Below are 22666 nucleotides of genomic sequence, written 5' to 3' on the forward strand. Positions count from 1 at the left end.
CCCCCACACAAGAGCAATGAATGTAAAAAGTGTGAAAGAGGCTCCCACCTAACTATCCAAATGTTTTGTGTCGAGTTTGTGTTTGATTCGTTTCAAAAATGTGTTCCTACATTCTTATCCGATTGTTTGTGTTAACAAAAATGTTTGTTTCGCCTCGGATATTTGTAGGGAAGTTTGGGTCAGTGTGTACGGTAATGTTTTGTTTGTGTGGGGAAAGCTTATGGCGAGACGCAGTCGGACCTATTGTGTTACAGAGTTGATAGAGTGGCCCTTTGACGCTTGCGTTTCGAAACCCGAGAGTGGTTTCTCATCAGTCGCAGTGTAGATTCTTTCCTTAGTTTGTGTTTGTGAAAAATTATTTTAATGCATTTTAGTGGTCTTGCTCTTCGAGTAGCGAGGCAAGTATATTAATGTTTGGGTCTCGTTGTGAGTTCTCGTTGGTGGTTCAGTTTGTTTGTTCTATGTTCTTTACTTCAGTTAATTTTGTTTTTGAATAGTGTGTCTTTTAGAATTTTGCCGAGGATTGTGAATTTTAGGCAATAAGTACCACTGCGGGGTACGACTTTTATGTTTTCTTGATCAAGATACTTACAAGTATCATGATCGATGTGTTTTTTCTCGTACATTTTGTTTAATAGTTCGTGTACTTTGTTTACTGTTTGTTCTGTGTCGTCACTGGCTAGTTGTGTATAATACTTAGTGTTGCGTAATTGCCTTTCGCATTCGTGTACGTAATCTTTTGTGTTGACGAAGACAAAACCCGACCCTTGTCAAAGGTTTTTTATGGTAATTTGTCTACTGTTTGCAAGCTGGTTTATCGCGATTCTTGAAAGGGTATCTCTAGAAGTGCGAGTTTAGCAGCTTCAGATAGCTTTCAGGTTTTTGTAATTTTTGCTGTTCGTGGAGTCTAATTTGACTTTTCTTTGAATTGGTGTTGTTGCGATTGTTCGTGTCTCATGATGTCTCCGGTGTTTGGCTTAATTGCTAATGAAACTTTTAATGTTAATTGTTTTCCAAGTCAACTATCCAAGCATTTTAAGAGGGGTGATCAAAAGGCCAGAACAGCCAATTTTGACCAACCGGGTTCAAGAACCCGGGAAAGGTGTTTAAAGTGTGCGATAGATGTGTTTACGACATAAACATTACGAACAGTAGGATTAAGATAGGTATGAATAATCAAAAGTGCCCAGTTTCTGTGTGGGGAAAAGTTGGAATGTGCATGTACTGATCTAGACAATCACACTGACACACGCCATTCGGAACGAGTCTCGACTGTCCGCGATTCGTCCTTGAAAGAACGCAAAACTACGTCGTTCAGGGACAGAGTTTACAAAAGTTCATTCAACTTTGTCGCAAGGGTGTTTCACTTACGCGTCCGTCGTCCACTCAGTCAGTCACATCGCTTCATTGCCAGCTCATAACGGGTCAAATAAAATGCTAATTTACGTGGTTTCACACATATTTCCATGGTTTTACAGGAGTTATTAAATACAATATTTTTATCAGACACAAGGCTTTAAAGTTGCAATATGAATCAAAATTGTCAATTTTTTTCGTAAAACTAAAGCAAATAGACCATACTACGTGGAAGTACTCTTTCTAGGAATTTAAGTAAGCCTCTCACCAATCACGGCACACAAACAATTTGCGGGTGCCTAGAAAAGCTGTTTGTAAACAAACTTTCAAAACAAAAACATTGGCTTTTTCTGCAATGCATGTGACAAGTACGGTCATTCCAACTTTTCCCCATACAGAAACTGGGCACTTTGATTATTCATACCTATCTTAATCCTACTGTTCGTAATGTTTATGTCGTAAACACATCTACCGCACACTTTAAACACCTTTCCCGGTTCTTGAACCCGGTTGGTCAAAATTGGCTGTTCTGGCCTTTTGATCACCCCTCTTAAAATGCTTGGATAGTTGACTTGAAAAACAATTAACATTAAAAGTTTCATTAGCAATTAAGCCAAACACCGGAGACATCATGAGACACGAACAATCGCAACAACACCAATTCAAAGAAAAGTCAAATTAGACTCCACGAACAGCAAAAATTACAAAAACCTGAAAGCTATCTGAAGCTGCTAAACTCGCATTTCTAGAGATACCCTTTCAGAATCGCGATAAACCAGCTTGCAAACAGTAGACAAATTACCATAAAAAACCTTTGACAAGGGTCGGGTTTGTCTTCGTCAACACAAAAGATTACGTACACGAATGCGAAAGGCAATTACGCAACACTAAGTATTATACACAACTAGCCAGTGACGACACAGAACAAACAGTAAACAAAGTACACGAACTATTAAACAAAATGTACGAGAACAAACACATCGATCATGATACTTGTAAGTATCTTGATCAAGAAAACATAAAAGTCGTACCCCGCAGTGGTACTTATTGCCTAAAATTCACAAACTCGGCAAAATTCTAAAAGACACACTATTCAAAACAAAATTAACTGAAGTAAAGAAACATAGAACAAACAAACTGAACCACCAACGAGAACTCACAACGAGACCCAAACATTAATATACTTGCCTCGCTACTCGAAGAGCAAGACCACTAAAATGCATTAAAATAATTTTTCACAAACACAAACTAAGGAAAGAATCTACACTGAGACTGATGAGAAACCACTCTCGGGTTTCGAAACGCAAGCGTCAAAGGGCCGCTCTATCAACTCTGTAACACAATAGGTCCGACTGCGTCTCGCCATAAGCTTTCCCCACACAAACAAAACATTACCGTACACACTGACCCAAACTTCCCTACAAATATCCGAGGCGAAACAACATTTTTGTTAACACAAACAATCGGATAAGAATGTAGGAACACATTTTTGAAACGAATCAAACACAAACTCGACACAAAAACATTTTGGATAGTTAGGTGGGAGCCTCTTTCACACTTTTTACATTCATTGCTCTTGTGTGGGGGGTTGTCAACCTGATGTAATCGCAAATCCTCAGATTTCCATCTGATATAGGTATGTACGTAAACAAGAAAAGTAAACTCATGAATTTTAATAGACGGGGTGGCTAAGACCAATTTCAATAGAGATTGGTCTCAGCCACCCCGTCTAAGTCTGTGTGGGGAAAAGTTGTCATGTATTACCAAGATTGATGACGTCTCCATAGAGTGCACCATGAGTGCACGTTGGAAGGGCGATGTCGACACAATAACAGAACGTGACATATAGAATGAATAAATCACTAAAACATTTGCGTTTGCCTAATTTTGGTAGCGTCACAATGTTTCAGAAATATACATATATCGATATGATAAAGTACAGCTCTACAAATGATCGTGTGATTGGTTTTTATCACCCATACATCAGCGTTCTGGTTGTGTTCACTGCGTGCCTGACAGCGTTTCCGCAATCCTTTCCCCGTTGCATGTTGTTACATTTTTCATATTAAAAGGCGAGGTAGCTGCACGCTATATTTTTGACAGATTTGCCCACTTCTGTATCGTCCTCCACTGCAGAAGATCGGCAACTGACTGTCTTGCCTCTCAGCCCGGTCTTGCATGGAATGGGCCATCAGCGCGTCGACGCGTCGTACTGCTCAGTAAATGAGACCATGACCACTGATGATGGAGACTGCAGTTTTTCTTTGTTTCCGAAAAATACCTATTTGACCTGAAGGATTCCAGATTATTAATGAATGTTTGTTAGCTCCATTGAATAATAGAAGGACTTCGGCCCGGTTCACATTACAAATCATTGGGTCCGCACGGTGTTGGTAGGTCAATGTTTCACTATATGGATGTTCCGAGGGACTGGCCCGGGTCCTTGCCCAAGGAAACACCGCTGGCTAGCGAAGTTAATCATAACACGGAACTGCTGTTATATACGCCACCTTTAATTACGTCTGCACTAGTTCGTATCCTAACCCCGTTTTCAGAAATGGACTTAAACTTTTGATTGAATAGTCAAAATCACATTTAAAGCCCGAAATGCTTGCTCAGGATTTCAATAAGACTTCACTGAGACGAGGTGAAATGGCTTGGGTAGCAAACGAGCCATGCTTGCTTCCATTAGTGACACTGCACCGGCATATTCAACAGACCTTCGTTTTCTCGAGGGTCTATGATTCAACTTCTTGCCAGTACCGTGACCACTCGATTAAAAACCTCGCTGGGCACTATATCGACGCAGACTGCCGGCAGCCGTTTCATCTGTTGTCAGTGCATTTAAAAATTTAACCCCTGCTTTCGCACTCGCCCTCGAGCATTTGGCCAGTGGTGGCTCGGTGGGGGGAAACACATATTTACATAGTGGCGACGACGGTGGTTTTCGCGAGAAACTGTAGACAGTCAGTCTGCCTCCTCGACGTGGTGCAGTGGTCCCTTGTCACTCGTTTTATGATTCCATCTTTCGATCTGACCAAACAATGTTTTACTAGGCTGAATCAGTCAGCAGAGACCCCGGGCACTGGCAGAGACCTTCCTGGCCGCATGTGGGAATTCGAAGGCCAGGCATGTCGACACGTACACGGTAATGTAACCTCCATTATCTCCATAATCTCCATTATCCCTAAGAAAGCAGATGAACTCTTGTACAGTTTCTTAATTCCTCGAAATGTTAAGTCGGAAAAGATTTCAGGTTCAGAATAATATATGGCAATACATCGGACCATTTGTTATGATACTGGAAATGTACAGAGCACCGTGTTTTTAGAAATAAATGCAGTGATTGCAATGTCAGAAGGGAATTCGACTCAGAAAAAGTTCTTACAACGTCGGTACATTAGTCCCCGGTGGATATCGGAAAAAGGCCTATGGATGTGTAAATAAGATACGTCAACAACAAAGTTGGATTTTTCTTCCAAAAAATTAATGCGGCATAGGTTAATAGATACCAAAATTGCAAACATGAGGCCCATGGGCTTGTAAATTAAATACATTGATAAAGTCGGAAAAGATAATTCGACATTTGAAAACGCGTCCCGATATCAAATGAAAAAGGCCCATAAAGCTGTAAATGAAATAAACGATGTCAAAGCCGGCAGAGGCTTTTTTGGTTGCGACACTATGATTGGTTAATTCACCCCACTTGAAAGTAAGTAAAGGCATGGGTTTGTACATTTAATACATCGATAACAATGTTGGAAGAGATTGTCTGTTGAAAAAAATGACGAGCTTTTTGCGACGTGGGTAAATTTTTTCTGAACTGTGCCACGAGAAATAATATTCGATATCTAAGGTCGGGAGATCATCCATGTGAAAATAATACGTTACTTACACACTCAACCGTCAAAATCCAAAGACATTCGTTCCCTCTCCATGAAATAACACAGACAATAAGAAAACAAGCTTGTGATGTTCATGTATTTTATTTCTTCGATCACACGTACCCTGCCAAAACTGCTCAAGATGTGACACTCTTCACAATTGTTGACATGTCGTAAACTGTAGCTGCGATGATCGTAGAGGTAAATTCATCTGAACAAAGATATTATCGTAGACGGACGCATATATACTTTGAGACAGTCGCTGATTGGGACTTGTGACAAAAGACTCGCGAGTTCAGACGTACCGGTCAAAGATAGAATTCTGAGGCACTCTTATCTGAACATAAATGCAACACGCGTGCAACCTGAACAAGTCCGGTACATGGCCCACCGCACCACCACGTACGCTTGGTAAAAATGGTCCCACGTAGCCTAATGGGTGAAACTATCGCCCATGGCATGGACGAATCATACATTTAAGAAGTACAGAATACCAACAACCTTCATAACATTAAAAACACTTCAGTAACAAAATGAAAAGGAGCGAAATGTGTTCGTAAAAATGCCATAACTTCCGGGTAGATTCAGAATGACAACGGTCTGAATGTTGAGGGCGTGTTCCAACAACCAATACACGATTTAATCACGCAGGTAATCGTTCCGCGGTATCTTGTAATCTCTCGTGTTTACATATTTGTACACGCAGACGTTACCGCCAATTGATCTATATAAACATGGGGTATTTCCTCATGAAGTGGTCAACATCTGTCCGGTAGGGTAGTCTATAGGCAGGAAGAAGCGTGTGTTTTTCTAATTGCCATAATACAGCTAACAAGAACTTGGCACGGTTATATTTAGTTTTACTTCATTCAACTCTTCAGAGGTGATGGCATATGAAATGACGAAGATATAGAATCATTAATGTACGCACATCGACAATACGCTATATGATGATGGGTCTTTGACAGACATGTTACTGTGACCTTGGTTGTATGTGTATACATCCAGCCCCTACAACGGATCATGCTCATGTAAAATGGTGTTAATTCATAAGTCGATTGAATAAGGTCAGTGAGTAGAATCATTATCTCGAGTTTTCGTTAATCAAATTAAAATTCGCCATTCCAGTTAGCAGTAGCCATTTTCATCTGTATGTCATATTAGAAAAAGACCTCTCTTCAAGGAAGGTATTGTTGTACCAAACTTTTTACATTTCAATAGCTGAGAGACGAGTGAGAAGTCGAATGACGGAAATTATGCTAAATCTGCAGACATTTCCTTTCAGTAATTTTTGAAGCCGTAGGGTAATAAAATAGAGTCGTACTAAACCTTACAAAAGTCGGTGAACAGGTCAACACACGCCTTTCATTAGATTCATGCTAGGTCATTCTTTTGTTCGAGTTCTAAATGGAATGTAAATTGTTGATACATGATATAGAAGTCGCCCTTCAAAGCTTAGATGAGTGAGTTCAAACCAAAATTAAAAAGGTGTTGGGGACGGCAAACGGCTTGGCCATTGCTATGTGTGGCCATCTCGCGACCTAGTTTGTGTTTAAAGTGAAACACTCACCGCGTGCGCTCTATGTGCAACTGCTCAGTAGTAGGAAATTTCAGGTGAGCGTCAATTTCATTTCCTGAAAAATATTCCGGGCTAATGTTGGGGAACATCTCATAGTGTTACATATTTCAGAGGGAAAAGACATATTAATAAGATGTTAACTTCACCTCATCCTCATTTGAGTCTCAGCTAATCTTGTCAATTGATGCGTAAATAGACCTTTGGCATGTTGATAAGAAAAATAGCATTCCTTTTTGCACTGAAGTTTTGTCAAGCATGTATTCATAGAAGTATACTTTACTTTGAAAATGTAATCACTTTGTTTTGTAGATCTCAGTGTTATTATGTAAGCAAATTTGTTTGGGTTCCTTAATAGGTCACAGTGTAAGCATATTGTACTTTGTTTTCAAAATGAACCAATGGCTAAACTTGACCTACGTTTAGTATAATCTGAGTCCTACTTCTTAACAAGATAGGCATCCTTTTATTCTAACGTACCATGGCGTCCTAACCTGTTTGCAGCAACCTGTGAAACCACAGAATCAATTCTTCTTTTGTGAAAATACGTTTACGGTCTTTTGAAACTTTGTCTAGAAAGAAACTCGATGAAAATGTGCCAATAAAAAAGCTTGCACCAGCTATAGTCTACACGTTTCTTTCAATAATGTTTATGGGAATAGAGTAGTGGGGAGACTGACCGCTGAAGGACTTTATTTTAAAACTACTCAGTGGGCAGAAATTGATTATCAAGTTTAATTCCATATATATTTTTACAGCGATTATTAACAGACTATAATGCAAGGATAAACACTTCTCGTTTCGATATAAATGTTCAAATTACAGAGGGAGCACAAATATCACCGAAGTCTTCAAACGTTACTCAAAATATTGCCGATAGTAGGCGAGGAGGTCATGATGTTTTATCATCTGCTACCGAGGAGGTCACAATTGTTTCTTAGCCTTGGGAGGCGGGACTGACGCATAGCCTGTAAGAGTTTGTCGCCCTTGGTCGTAAAATAATAATAGACTATTTCACTTGCAAAAGTAGAACTTTGGTCATAATTGCGCATGTAAATTTCAAAACAGATCCTAGCGCTTTTGAAAGTACACCTCACGAGTTACATATGGAATGATCTGAAACGGCGAGGCTCATGCGAGTGTAACACGATAACGTGGCTAAGAAACAAGAGCGGTGGCCGTAAAGCGCCATCTTGTTTCACAATACATCAGTACAAACTGCCAGCTCAACTTTTTTTGCAAGGACAGATGGTTGTCAATCAAGCCTGTTACAACGGAAGATAATCATGTGCAATAGTGAAAATTTCTAATTTGATAGAATCAGGTCAGTTGGCCTCATAAGCTCAATTTTTTAATCAAATTACAATTCACACATAACAGAACGAAAAGCAGGAGACAGTTGGAGGAAAACGACCTATAAACTGTGCAGACATCTGTTAAGATCTCTAACATGTCCCTAAACTTACAGGTATCCCCATAAGTTAAGTTGAACTTGATTTCTTTGCAGTCTATTGAAGTGTTTATTGATATCTTGATATGAAGTTTTAGAACTTTGTAACGTCAACAGTACCGATCTGTTGTTTGAGCCATTTTTCACAAATGCATTCACTTTTATCATGTTCTTATTGCCTAATGCATGTACACGATAACTCAAAAACGGCTGAACGGATTCATGTCAAATTTTGTACACGGGTAAGAACTGAACATATTAATGAAATTATGAAATATCTTTTTTTTTCATATAATGGTCTCCTAGGGAGACACTAATGACAGTGTCGTCATATTCGAGAAAGTCTGCACAAAATTTCATGAAACTTTTGACGGATGACAATCTCAGAACATTATGATGATACTGTGAGTTTCTTGTTAATTCTCTGCTTATTTCCATATTTAATTAACTTTTGTTAATAGTGATATAACTCTAAAATTCCTGCCCCAAATTTGACGATTTGTGCAACAAACATTGACTGATATATATCTAATTGTACTTAGACGCATTGGACAGTGTCAAGTTAATAAATAGCTCATTTGCATAATTTATGAAGTTTTGTAATTAGTCATATAACTCCGATATAAAAGCACCAAATTTGATGAAATCTACTGCAGACACTAATCCGACAGATAACTAACAGTGGTAAAAAGCATTTTGTAGTGTGAAGTTAATTAAGGGTTCATTTGCATATGTAATGACTTTGTGATTAAGTATTGAACTCTTAAATTACGGCTCCAAATTTGGTGAAACCTGCTAAAGATATTGATCTAATATGTATCTAATTGTACTTAGACGCATTGGGCAGTGTCAAACTAATAAATAACTCATTTGCTTATTTTATGAAGTTTTTTAATTAGTCATATAGATCCAAAATAAATGCACCAATTATGATGAAGTCTGCTGCAGATACTGATCCGACAGATATCTAAAAGTGGTTAAAAGCATTTGGTAGTGTGAGGTTAATTAAGGCTCCATTTACATATTTAATGAACTTTGTAGTTAGGCATATTACTCTAAAATTACGGCACCAAATTTCGTGAAACCTGCTACGGATATTTATCTGTTAAATATCTAATTGTGCAATGAATCACAGAGTAGTGTCAAGCTAATTAAGGGTTTATTTGCATATTGAATGAAATATGTAATTAGTGATATTACTCCAAAATTACATTCGTAAATTTGATGAAATCTGCTGCATATAACGATATAACATATATCTGATTGTACTGTGAAGCGCACTACTATTAATGAACCTGTTGTTAAACAGGTGAGCATGTTCAGTTCACAGTTATCATGTTCTTATTGCCTGACGCATTTGATCTTCCTCAAACCAATCCGCGACGTCCGACAAATGAATTCATGTCACATATTGGTTTGGTCACGTTGTTAAAGCAGCTTTGTTTGAGCTTTCAAAAGAATGATTCATTACAAGGCTTTACTATTTCTTTTCTCAGTGATTAGCCGTGACCTTGTCTGGTCGAACTCAACTCATGTTGGCTGAAACATCCCGGCAGTTATTGTATATGGTCGGCTTAGTTCAACTCTTTTAGAGCATAAAGCGTTGCTGTTTACATACCCAATAACATCGTCTATCGCCAGGGACAAGCGTTTGATATTCTAATCGCCGTAATTCAGCTCACAAAAACTTGGCACGGTTATATTAGTTTTATTTCATTCAACTCTTCAGAGGTGATGGCATATGAAAGGACGAAGATATAGAATCAGTAAAGTACGCACATCGACAATTATCTATGAGAATGGTTGTTCGCCCGACATGTTATTGTGATCTTGGTTGTATGTGCATACATCAAGACTGTAACAACGGAAGATAATCATGTAAAATAGTGAAAATTTCAAACGCGATAGAATCAGGTCAGTTGGTCTCATAAGCTCAAGATTTTTTAAATCAAATTACAATTCACACTTAACAAAACGGAAAGCAGGAGACAGTTGGAGGAGAGCGACATATAAGCTGTGCAGAAATCTGTTAAGATCTCTACGGTGTCCCTGAACTTACAGGTTTCCCCTTAAGTTTAGTTGAACTTGATTTCTTTGCAGTCTATTGAAGTGTTTATTGAAATCTTGGTATGAAGTTCTAGAACTATGTAACGTCCACAGTACCGATCTGTTGTTTGAGCCATTTTTCACAAATGCATTCACTTTTATCATTTTCTTATTGCCTAATGCATTTGATCTTTCTCAAACCAATCGGCGACGTCCGACCAATGAATTCATGTCACGTATTGGTTTTTCCACGTTGTGAAAGCAGCTTTCTTTGAGCTTTCAAAAGAGTGATTCATTTCAAGGCTTTACTATTTCGTTTCTAAGTGATTAGCCGTGACCTTGTCTGGTTGAACTCAACTAATGCTGTCTGAAACAACCCGGCAGTTATTGTATGCGATAAGCTGAGGTCAACTCTTGTGAGAGACGTTTGTGCGTTGCAATTTACAAATCCCTCAACATAGTCTCTAGGCAGGAAGAAGCGTTAGTTTTAGCTAACGTGTGTAAACACGCGGGCTAATGTAATAGCGATGTCTGTCTGTCTGTCCGTGTGTGTATGTGTGTGTGTGTGTGTGTGTGTGTGTGTGTGTGTGTGTGCCTGTTTACACGATAACTCAAAAACGCCTGAACGGATTCAAGTCAGATTTGGTACACGGGTCCCATATGCTACTTGCAAGAACTGATTAGATTTTAGTCAGTTTGGATTGCATATTAATGAAATTTTGCAATATTGTTTTTTATTCCGTACAATGGTTCCCCTATGGAGACGGTAATGACAGTGTAGATATAAATCAAGAAATACTGCACCAAATTTCATGAAACTTTTCACAGATGACAGTCGCAGAACATTATGATGATACTGTGAGTGTTATGTCAATTATCTTCTCATTTGCATATTTAATGAACTTTTGTTATTAGTGAGATAACTCTGAAATTGCTGCACGAAACTTGATGATACTTGCAATAAATATTGATCTGATATATCTAATTATACTTAGAAGCATTTGGCTGTGTCAAGTTAAAAAATAGCTCATTTGCATATTTTATGAAGTTTTGTAATTAGTCATAACCCCGATAAAACTTCACCAAATGTGATGAAATCTGCTTAAGATACTGATCTTACTGATATCTAACTATACTGTAAAGCATTTAGTAGTGTGAAATTAATTGAGGGTTCATGTGCATATTTAATGATCTTTGTAATTAGTGATATTGCTACAAAATTACAGCATCAAATTTGATGAAACTTGCTACAGATGTTGAGCTGATACTATGAAATATCCTATTGTACTGAGAAGCATTGAGCAGTGTCAAGTTAATAATTAACTCATTTGCATATTTCATGAAGTTTGATAATTTGTCATATATTTCCGAAATAACTGCAGGAAACGTCATGAAAACTGCTGCATATACTGATCCGACAGCTATCTAACGGTGTTGTAAAGCAGTTAGTAGTGTAAAATTAATGAAGGGTTCATTTGCATATTTAATAAACTTTGTAATTAGGTATATAACTCTGAAATTACGGCACCAAATTTTGTGAAACGTGCTACAGAAATTGATTTGATAAATATTTAATTTTGCTATGAATCATTGATCAGTGTCAAGTTAATTTAAGGATTATTTGCATATTTAATGAATTTTTGTATTAGTGACATTACTCTAAAATTACAGCATTAAATTAAAGAAACGTGCTACAAATGTTGATCTGATGGATATCTAATTGTCCCGTGAAGCATTGAGCAGTGTCAAGTTAATTAACAGCTCATTTTTGTATTAAATAAGGTTTGTAATTAGTGATTAAAATCTAAGAGTACTATGCGATGGCTAAAAAACCTGCTTCATATAGTGATAACATATATCTTATTGTTCTGTGAAGCGTACTACTATTAATGAACCTGTTGTAAAACACGTGAGCATATTCAGTTCATATCTGGTCATCTGGTATGTCATATTAGAAAAAGACCTCTCTTCAAGGAAGGTATTGTTGTACCAAACTTTTACATTTCAATAGCTGAGAGACGAGTGAGAAGTCGAAAAATATTGCCGATAGTAGGCGAGGAGGTCATGATGTTTTTATCGTCTGCTACCGAGGAGGTCGCAATTGTTTCTTAGCCTTGGGAGGTGGGACTGACGCACAGCCTATAAGAGTTTGTCGCCCTTGATCGCAAAATAGGTCAACACACGCCTTTCATTAGATTCATGCAAGGTCATTCTTTTGTTGGAGTTCTCAATGGAATGTAATTGTTGATTGATGATATAGAAGTCGTTATTCAAAGCTTAGATGAGTGAGTTCAAACCAAATTAAAAAAGTATTTTAGGCTGAATCTTGTTTCGTTGAGGGTCATATTTCTTGCTAGGACTCTTAAACACACAAATATCGTCAACCACTGAATGCGTAAGCGTCTGGAAGACACAGAGGGCCAATTAGACATCAGATATAACTTTTGAGAAACAAACAAACATGCAAACAGAAAACATGAGCACTTTTTCTTTTCAGACGATCAGTTCCTTCCAAGACCAATTGCGCATGTTACATTCCTTGTTTATAATCGGTTGATTGTTGCCAGACTTCTAACTGACTTTGTGGAATAAATTTGCGATACTACCGTTAGCGCCTTTTCGGTAAGAAGGCATCCAATGAACACAGATTTGTAAATGTAAACATAGTTCTTCCAATCAAGTGTCGATGAGTTCTACAAATGAGCAAACACCCGAGAAGTAAATATTTGTTAGACCGGGTCTAAAGAACTTTTTTGAATTAATAGTCAGTCGATTGGGACGGCAAAGGCTTGGCTATTGCTATGTGTGGCAATCTCGCGACCTAGTTAGAGAGACTCACAGCGTGCGCTCTATGTGTAACTGTTTAGTAGTAGGTTATTTAGATGAGCTTGAATTTCATTTCCTGAAAAATATTCCGGGCTAATGTTGGGGAACATATCATCATTTTACATATGTCACAGGGGAAAGACATATTAACACGATGTTAACTTCAACTCATCCTCATTTGAGTCTCAGCTATTCTTGTCAATTGATACGTAAATAGACCTTTGGCATGTTGATAAGAAAAATTGCATTCCTTTTTGCATTGAAATTTTGCCAAGCATGTATTCATAGAAGTATACTTTACTTTGGAAATTTAATCACTTTGTTTTGTAGATCTCAGTGTTCTAATGTAAATTTGTTGGGTTCCCTAATAGGTCACAGTGTAAGCACATTGTACTTTGTTTTCAAAATGAACCAATGACTAACCTTGACCTACGATTACAATTATCTGAGTCCTACTTCATAACAAGATAGGGATCTTCGTATTCTAACGTACCATGGCGTCCTTACCTGTTTGCAGCAACCTGTGAAACCACAGAATCAATTCTTCTTTTGTGAAAATACGTTTACGGTCTTTTGAAACTTTGTCTAGAAAGAAACTCGATGAAAATGTGCCAATAAAGAAGCTTGCACTAGCTATAGTCTACACGTTGCTTTCAATAATGTTTATGAGAATAGAGTAGTGGGGAGACTGACCGCTGAAGGACTTTATTTTAAACTACTCAGTGGGCAGAAATAGCAGCATGTGTTAATGCCAGTGTGTAGATGAGTACACCAGTAGGAATAAAGGGAAACACTATCAAATTTCTGAAATTGGGATAATAAACAAGAAAATTATTGATTTTTGTGTAACATCGTTTTACATATAATGAAAACAATGGGTTAACCCTTTATATAATACTACTACCATATCACAATATATAGTCTCGACAGTTTAAATGTATTTTCAAGAGAGAGAGTTATATTTTTTTACTACTCGTCCAACGGGCAAAGCCAATAACAGGATGAGATACTAACAACCCACTACGCAATTGAACAATGGGACGTAAATGTCTTGCCTTAGGACACAACACCATGCTGGAATCTCAAACTCACGATCGTGTAATGGCGATTCTGGTCTCCAAACCACTGCCCCACGGTACCTCCGGTATCTTTGATTATCAAGTTCCGTTCCATATATATTTTTACAGCGATTATTGACAGACAATAATGCAAGGATAAACACTGCTCGTTTCGATATAAATAATCAAATTACAGAGGGAGCACAAATATCACCGAAGTCTTCAAACGTTACTCAAAATATTTCCGATAGTAGGCGAGGAGGTCATGTTTTTATCATCTGCTATCGAGGTCGCAATTGTTTCTTCGCCTAGGGAGGCGGGCCTGACGCATAGCCTATAAGAGTTTGTCACCCTTGGTCGTAAAATAATAATAGACTATTTCACGTGCAAAAGTAGAACTTTGGTCATAATTGTGCATGTAAATTTCAAAACATCCTAGCGCTTTTGAAAGTACACCTCGCGAGTTACATATGGAATGATCTGAAACGGCGAGGCTCATGCGAGTGTACCACGATCACTGGGCTCAGAAACTAAAGCGGTGGCCATAAAGCGCCATCTTGTTTTCACAATACATCAGTACAAACCGCCAGGTTAACTGTTTTTTTTGCACGGACAGATGGTGGTCAGTCACAACAATATCTGTAAGTTTATTTAGAGCCATAATTTTTGTCGTTAAAAACCGTAAATTCGTTAAGATAAGTGAATATTTCTAAACTACCTTTTACTCTACTCCTCCGGTCAGAGTGGTTCGCATGCACGGTTTTCACTTTTTATTGTTTGAGTGCGGAAACATAAAACCATAATGCAGTTTTAGTGTAATTTTCACTTCATACTCCAATGCGCTTGTACATATCGTTGAAACAACCATTCACAATACTAGTGTCATCCATTAAAGCTAACGATGCTATGAAGACTAACATGAACAACGTTGACAATTTTCGCCTTCATTTTAGTATCTGGAAAAGCAGAAATAACTTATTGCCATGTGAGCTTGTGAATAATCTTTGACAATTTGTCACCAACGTTGTTTTCACTGTATCGACATTGGCTGTGCGCTTTTACACATCACTCAAGTACAGAAGGGTTTCATCTCTCGGTGAAGAGAATAAAGATAGCAAGGTTACCGAATCGGTCAGCTGAACCTGCACCTTTAAGGTTGACTCTGTCCAAAGAATTGATTACTATGGAGACTGGTATAGCTTGTTTTGCATCAATTAAGTTATTAAGTAATTAAGCTGGGGAGTTGTCAGGATTACCAATATAATACAAAGCTAGAGCCCAATGGGGAAAATCCATATTAGTGTACACGTCAAAAGCTATGGCCATCCGGAATCGATTCCTATACAGCAGGTGTATGATGCTCGCCTAGAATTGTTAAGTCAGAGTCACAACACTATAATTAAGGAAAATGAACGACGGAAACTTTTGATCAAAGTTTCTACAATGAAGCTTTCAAATGTTCTCTCACAAAAATTAAAAATCTGGGACCACAGTGCAAAGTTTAGCACTACACAAAAATATTACCTAACCTTTTTGAATATTTTAATTTTAATATAGATGCCATCTCTATGTTTTAATTTTAGTATAGCTGCCATCTCTATGTTAACTCAATGGAGAATAATGAAATTATATTCTAAAATATATTCTAAAAACAAAACAGTAAAAATTATCTGTGTCAAAGAGCTTTAAAATGAACAAGTGGTAGACAAATAGTATTTTAAACGTTTAGGAGTCCGAATATCTGTCCCTGAGGCGCATAGGTCCTCAATATATGATAAAACACTTACTTCAATAACTCTGCTAAGCAATATCTAATATCTAGAAAAATACCCAGTCTTTACAATGGGTATATTTAATCAATAAAGCACATCCTGCGACGGTATACCCCCAGATTATGACCTGGTCAAGACATATATGCACAAACGATAGCGAGTGCATATATGGAGTGAACTGGTCAAACTCGAGTGGTATACCGTTGCTGGGTGTGATTTATTGCTGTTATATCATAACAGTATATTGAAATTCTAGCGTGGAACGTCAAAAATGGATTTTTCATCAAGCTGAGAGCACGCGCATATGCCAGTCGTGGTATATCGCCAATATGCCACCATTTTGTGATTATAAGATCTTGAGCATTTTGTTATAATCTATTTAAAAATCATCAATCTAACAGTGTTTTTGTGTGAAGACGACGGCAAATTTCATAAATTATTGATAATCAAATACATCTCTAACAAATTTTACATCTTTGTCTAGCTTTTCGCACTCTCAGGAAAGAAAAACCTATTAAATGTAACTGATTTGTCAATTTTGTTTAGGTTTAAGTCAAAATACAAATTCCCTTTCCAAGGTTGATTTGTAGTTGATTTGTAGGCATTTGCTATTCTCACCAAACGATGCATGATAAAATTTTAAATTTTCGATGGGAAAATGGCCTTCTACCTCTACCCAAATCAGTTCTGCTGTAGTGTATGTTTATTCGTTGATCTCTCTTTCAAATGATTTGGTAGATGTTAAGAAAATGTCTTGTACATTTACTTATTTCATATACAAGGAAATGAGACCTGGTAAATTTGATTAAACTACCCCTTTCTTGTGAGTGTGCTAATTAATGCTGGAAAATTTTAAAAAATCACTGAACTATTTCAGCCCTTCTATTAAAAATGAACTATTTTTGGTAGATGCAAAGAAATGTAATCAATATCATCTGTCTGTTGAAACCTTAAAATATTAACGGCAGGAACCAACAGTTTTTGTCTGGAATTTTTAGGGACTGTACAGAGATGTCTTTGCAGCTTTCAGGGACCACTCCGAGGAGACCCTAAATATTTTAGAGACCACACTGACTTGACCTTGAAACTTTCAGGGACCACCCAGATGAGTCCTTGAAACTTTTAGGGACCACCCAGATGTGACCCTGAATCTTTCAAGGACTATCCTGATGTGACCTTGAAACTTTCAGGGACCACCCAGATGAGTCCTTGAAACTTTCAGGGACCACCCAGATGAGTCCTTGAAACTTTCAGGGACCACCCAGATGTGACCCTGAATCTTTCAAGGACTATTCTGGTGTGACCTTGAAACTTTCAGGGACCACCCGGATGAGTCCTTGAAACTTTCAGGGACCACCCAGATGAGACCCTGAATCTTTCAAGGACTATCCTGATGTGACCTTCGCTCGTCAGCTTGTGCATTCACAAGCATTACTTGGTAAAGCTGACAGGCAGAGGAATCACTGAAAGATTTGATCCAACTTCCTGCACATACAGCGTCAATATTCATGACGGTCGTTATGTAATGGCTTAACCCGGCATCCTCATCGCTCCGACGTGTGACTGGTCGATCAACGCCAAAACACGTCTTTGCGTATTTATCACGCGACAAGATCTACAAGGCATGTTCTCCGTGGCATAAATGTGATAAAATAGTTAGTGGGTGAACCTTCAGTCGATTTAGACGATCAGTCTTGACGAATAATGGCAATGTACTCGCTTGTTATAGTATGCTGTCGCTAGCTGAAGCGCCGCTGGTCTGAACAGTAAACAATTCGCAAACAATCATTTCATGATGGCATATTCCAAGGGTAAGGTACATGTTGCTCTTTTATGCTGTCAAGTGTTCCCACCATTTAAAATACTGTGGTTGTACGTTAGAGTCTCCATGATTAATTTGGAGATGTAGTCAATGATACTTTTCTCGTTAAGCGAGACACCGAATCGTACACCAACTAATATGGTCCTTGCTAATTAACATAGTAAAGGTCAACGGGTCACATTGTTGTGAGACTCTGCATTGTTTCACATCGAGTGTGTAAACGGCGCGACGTTCGAATGAATTTTGTCCACTGCACTAATTCCTTCGTCGGGAAAGGTTACCGATTCTGAATGTAGGACGTCCATTACTCCAATTATGTAATGACAGGACTACATGGAAAGCAACGGAATACTGGATATTGCCGATGAATTTGATGTCTGTTACAATGGTCCTTTGTTTTTTGAGTGACAGTGCTGTTCCCGATCTCGACAATGATGTCAGTAACTGTGATCGTAGCGAGTCCTTGAAACTTTCAGGGACCAGCCTGACGTGTCCCTGAACTTTCAAGGACTATCCTAATGTGACCTTGAAACTTTCAAAGACCGCAATTGCAAGACGAGTATTTGAAAAATTCAGGGACCACCCCGATATGTACCTGGATCTTTTAGAGACCACTCTGATGTGACCTTGAAACTTTCAGGGACCACCCGGATGAGTCTTTGAAACTTTCAGGGACCACCCGGATGAGTCCTTGAAACTTTCAGGGACCAACCTGAGGTGTCCCTGAATCTTTTTAAGGGACAACATATACTAATGTGAATTTGAAACTTTCAGGGACCACCCAGATGAGTCCTTGAAACTTTTGGGAACGACCCTGATGTGTCCCTTTATCATTTTAAGAGACCACTTAGATATGACCCCTAAATATTTTTTACGGACTGGCCTAGAGAGGCACTTTGAAATAGTAAAGAACCGATCAGATATGATCCCGAAACCTTCAAATGCATCCAGGTCGTCTAAACTTACAGCAATCATCAAGTTTTGACCTTTAATCTTGACATGTTCAAAAATGTGTATCAATGAGATGAATTATCCTTAAAAAAATTGTCAAAAAGGATAAACTAACAAGTTTTAAAAAGCAGATGGCTTTAAATAGTACAATTTTAATACTACTTTAACATTTAATTCGATAATTACAGTTTTGATATTTACACTGGGAAAATTGATAATTACTAAATGCTTTGTGTAAACCCTCTCTTAGAGAGCATATTCTGTGACTTTTACGTTCATCTTATAATCACGAAATAGTTCCAATTGTGTTCACGGTTCTTTCGCGACTCGACCAATAAGATCACTGTATTTGCGCCATCAATATACTGGTATGATATTATTATAATAATATTATCATGTAAATTACTATTCTTCATTTGAAAAGACCGCTGGTTATAATGTGACAACTGCATGTTGTTTTCATTTATATACTATGTAGACTGTTAGTAATTGTCATGCACTCATGTTTTATAAAATTTCACGTATGTAAGTAATGTGACATGACCTGTAGGAGAAGGAAATGTTAGACAAATGAGAAGTAAAAAACCGGAAACAAACAAAGAAACAAAGAAACAAACAAACAAACAAACAAACAAACAAACGTATATCGACCAAATCTGCATAAATTGCATATATAGAATACACATTGGTTGAATTTTTCTGTCTTAAACCAAAATCACGTTCATGTTTGTATAACTGTGTTTGGTTTCCCGTTTATCCATTCACTACTTTCTTGTTTTCAGGGACGCTATATCTCTAAGTAAGATGGTGATGGCACGAAGACAGGTTTTATTCCTGTCACTGACTACTTTATTCAGCTTTGTTATCGGATATATGCTGGCTTACCTAGGAATGTATGAAAATCTCATCGGCAGTGCTCGAATGTGTGGTGATATTTTGACAGAGGCTGAAACATGCGAAAGGTGCGTCATAGATTCTTCAATGAAGTGTGTAACAAATAACCATAGTTGAACTAGCGACAAATCTCTATGTTTTCTATCATTTAAATGCTACTGCTTCAGTTAAAGATGGAATGCGCTTCGAGGAGAGGAATTCGGGCTTTTAGATATTTTAAATACTTTTCTGATCTACGCTTATTTTGATACTCACGGAATAAGAAAAAATTGCACCGTCAATGTTTATTGATACTCGATAAAGGTTATGATTTTCATTTGACATTTTAAATTCCCATCCACGTTTACTTGCTTTCAGAAACTTTCTACTCTCAATACAATTTTGAATTGCAAATATTGGTAAATCTTTGGTAATGTGTTTCCTAAAATCGAACTTTGCACGGACAACCCCGATTTTTCTTCTTCATTTTATAAGAGAATGGCTGAAAGTTTATTTAAGGAAATTTTGAGGAAAAGTTCCAGTCTTTCTTTTCCTAGATACATACTACCTGTTATACTGTTAAGAACGCCTAATTGCAGAGCGCACTGTACTTGCACTGAGGCTGACCGTAATATTATCGACAGATGGGTCTAATTTGGTGTTATTCAGCATCCATTGACATGCCTGTCTCTTTGAAGAGGCTTTATTGGCAGTTAACATACTCACTGATAGGACCCCCTAGGTTACCAATTTTATTTAAAAAGGCATTTAAACTGCTGATGTCCCGCTTGAATAAGCTCTTTCTCTGATTGGTCTATTTTCACTATCCACAGCTACTTATGGAGTCTATTATATTGTTTTCATTACATTGGTCAGATTCAGCTACCCAATTGGTTCAGATCTTATTCAGTGCTGCACATTAGCCCCATTTAAATTAAACATGCCATGATTCATTCAGTCAGTCACTCAAATAGATAAATCAGTAAATGTTTAGAAAATTAGCATAGTGACATCCTTTTGTGAATTTAGCTCAATGAAATATTTACAGTCACGATTCAATTTTTAACGTTTTTATGAATTTGACATCATTTGAATGTACGGGATGGTACAAATGCAATCTCTGCCTTACAATTATACTGACACCCTGATCTCATATCATTTTTTTTTCACAATGAAATCAGCAGTCAAATATCTGAGAAAACAAAACAATTATTTCAAAACATGCAATGGAATTGACCGAAATATCCATAGTAACAAACGATTATACATACTTTATAATATTACAACGAAAGAATTTTTGACATCTTAGTGAGCCCTATTCACCTGCAGTTTCCATGTAAACTGACCTGCAGTCACAACCACTTTTCACGTCATAAATGACACAAGTCTGAAGAATTTCCATTCCAAATTTCATGGAAATGGCATTACTCTTGTCTTCATTTTAGTATGAATTTGTCGTAGTTCACCTTAAGGTGTATGGAAACGACAAACGTCTGATATGAAAATTGGAGCAAAATGACCGCATGATGACCATTTCATTCTTGTCTCAAGGTCTTTCGTATTTCTGCTCCAACGTCAAAACGAAAATCAACCGTTGTGCGAGACGAAGTTGCGTCTCAATTTTATAATTGAGAATGAACAATTCATATTCGACAGTTGAAACAACATTTTGCTGATGCACTACACAATCACAATACGAACAATTTCTTTAATCCCGCCTTAACCTCTCTACTATTATTTTTTTTTAATTGTGAGTCAGAAAGTCAGCTGTATCGTACTAATTCTAAATTTCCAGGCATGTTAAAACAATAGACATTTATTGGGTAAAAACTGCCAAATACCACATTTCCTCGTGTTTTATTGCATCCTTTGCATTCTGTGCTAAGGTGACATTCTGTGCTAAGGTGACATTGTGAAATGACTTTTCTCTTTTTTTCTAATTTGGTTGTCATAAAACCAAGTAGCTGCCACTGAAAGCAACAATGCTGAGGAATATTTTACAACATTTCTTGAACAAAACTGCACCTTATCCAAAACATGAATTCACATGTTATTCTGCTCATTCCATTCACAATCCAATGTTCATATTAAAATGCAGATAACTCTGTGTAAGTCAAAGTTCCCATTTTGTTAGCAGTATTTTTCAAAATTGACAGAGCATTCATATTTCAAAATTTTAACAAACTTTAATTTTAAAATAGTCATAATGCGCATGTTTTCAGATGATACGAAACAATACATGTTAACACAGGTCTCATGTTCGAGACAGCACAAATGACACTCATGCTAGAAGACATAGACGTTTAACAATCTTTACGCTTAACCGTTCACATGCCAAGAGATGGTGTCCCCCGTGTTGCTGCTTATCCATCAAGAGACATGAGTATTAGCGAACAAATGGAGGTATTGGATATGGCGAGGCGACTACGGCGATGGCCAATGGTATTTGCAGTCTCACATTATTCGGAATTGAAACGATTTTGGTACTTGAGGTTGCATTCTCAAATACCTCGGGACGGGATGGCTGGAGAATCCACAAAAGTTAAATGATAACGATCATTGGTTCAGTTCAACCTCATATTTTCCAATATCTCCGCAAGACGCTAAAAACGTGATTAAATGCCTCCCCTTCTCAATTGCTATAATTTTGAAATCCCCTCAAAAACAAACAAACAAACAAACAAACAAAAAACAGATTTTAGAATGGAGAGACATTTTCATATAATATGTGCATTTGAACGAGTTGCTCACTATAATCTTTGTACTGCTCTGTAAAAACAAATTTTTTCTGTTTACACAAAATACAAAAAGACTGGAAAAATTTCGTTTTATATTGGTTCATGCCTATGCACTAAAAAATATTGGACTGGGTAGAAATTGTTTTTGTTTGTTGTATTTTGTTTTGCTTTTTTATTATAGTAGTCACTATTTTTCGCACAAGCATTTTGGAAGGTTAATGAAATTTTAAGCATGCCGCTAGGGGAGGGGTCACTATTTTTTGCTCAACTATAATAAAGCATATGTGGCCGATATAGTGTTTCATTTGAAAAAT

At 37.4% G+C, this 22666-nt stretch overlaps 1 protein-coding gene across 2 annotated transcripts in view; it reads left to right on the plus strand.

Annotated features, from left to right (window-relative positions):
* Positions 1-6713: 6713 nt before the first annotated feature.
* Positions 6714-22666, plus strand: part of LOC139127569 (uncharacterized) — a 99025-nt gene continuing 83072 nt past the window's right edge. For both annotated transcript variants that reach the window (XM_070693474.1, XM_070693475.1), the window contains exons 1-2: positions 6714-6854; positions 19524-19703. In XM_070693474.1, coding sequence (XP_070549575.1) covers positions 19695-19703 — 9 coding nt within the window. In that variant the 5' untranslated portion in view covers positions 6714-6854; positions 19524-19694. The remainder of the gene's footprint in view (positions 6855-19523; positions 19704-22666) is intronic.

This window comes from Ptychodera flava, unplaced genomic scaffold (genome assembly GCF_041260155.1).
Source record: "Ptychodera flava strain L36383 unplaced genomic scaffold, AS_Pfla_20210202 Scaffold_33__1_contigs__length_2856901_pilon, whole genome shotgun sequence".
In the NCBI taxonomy this organism is placed as follows: domain Eukaryota; kingdom Metazoa; phylum Hemichordata; class Enteropneusta; family Ptychoderidae; genus Ptychodera; species Ptychodera flava.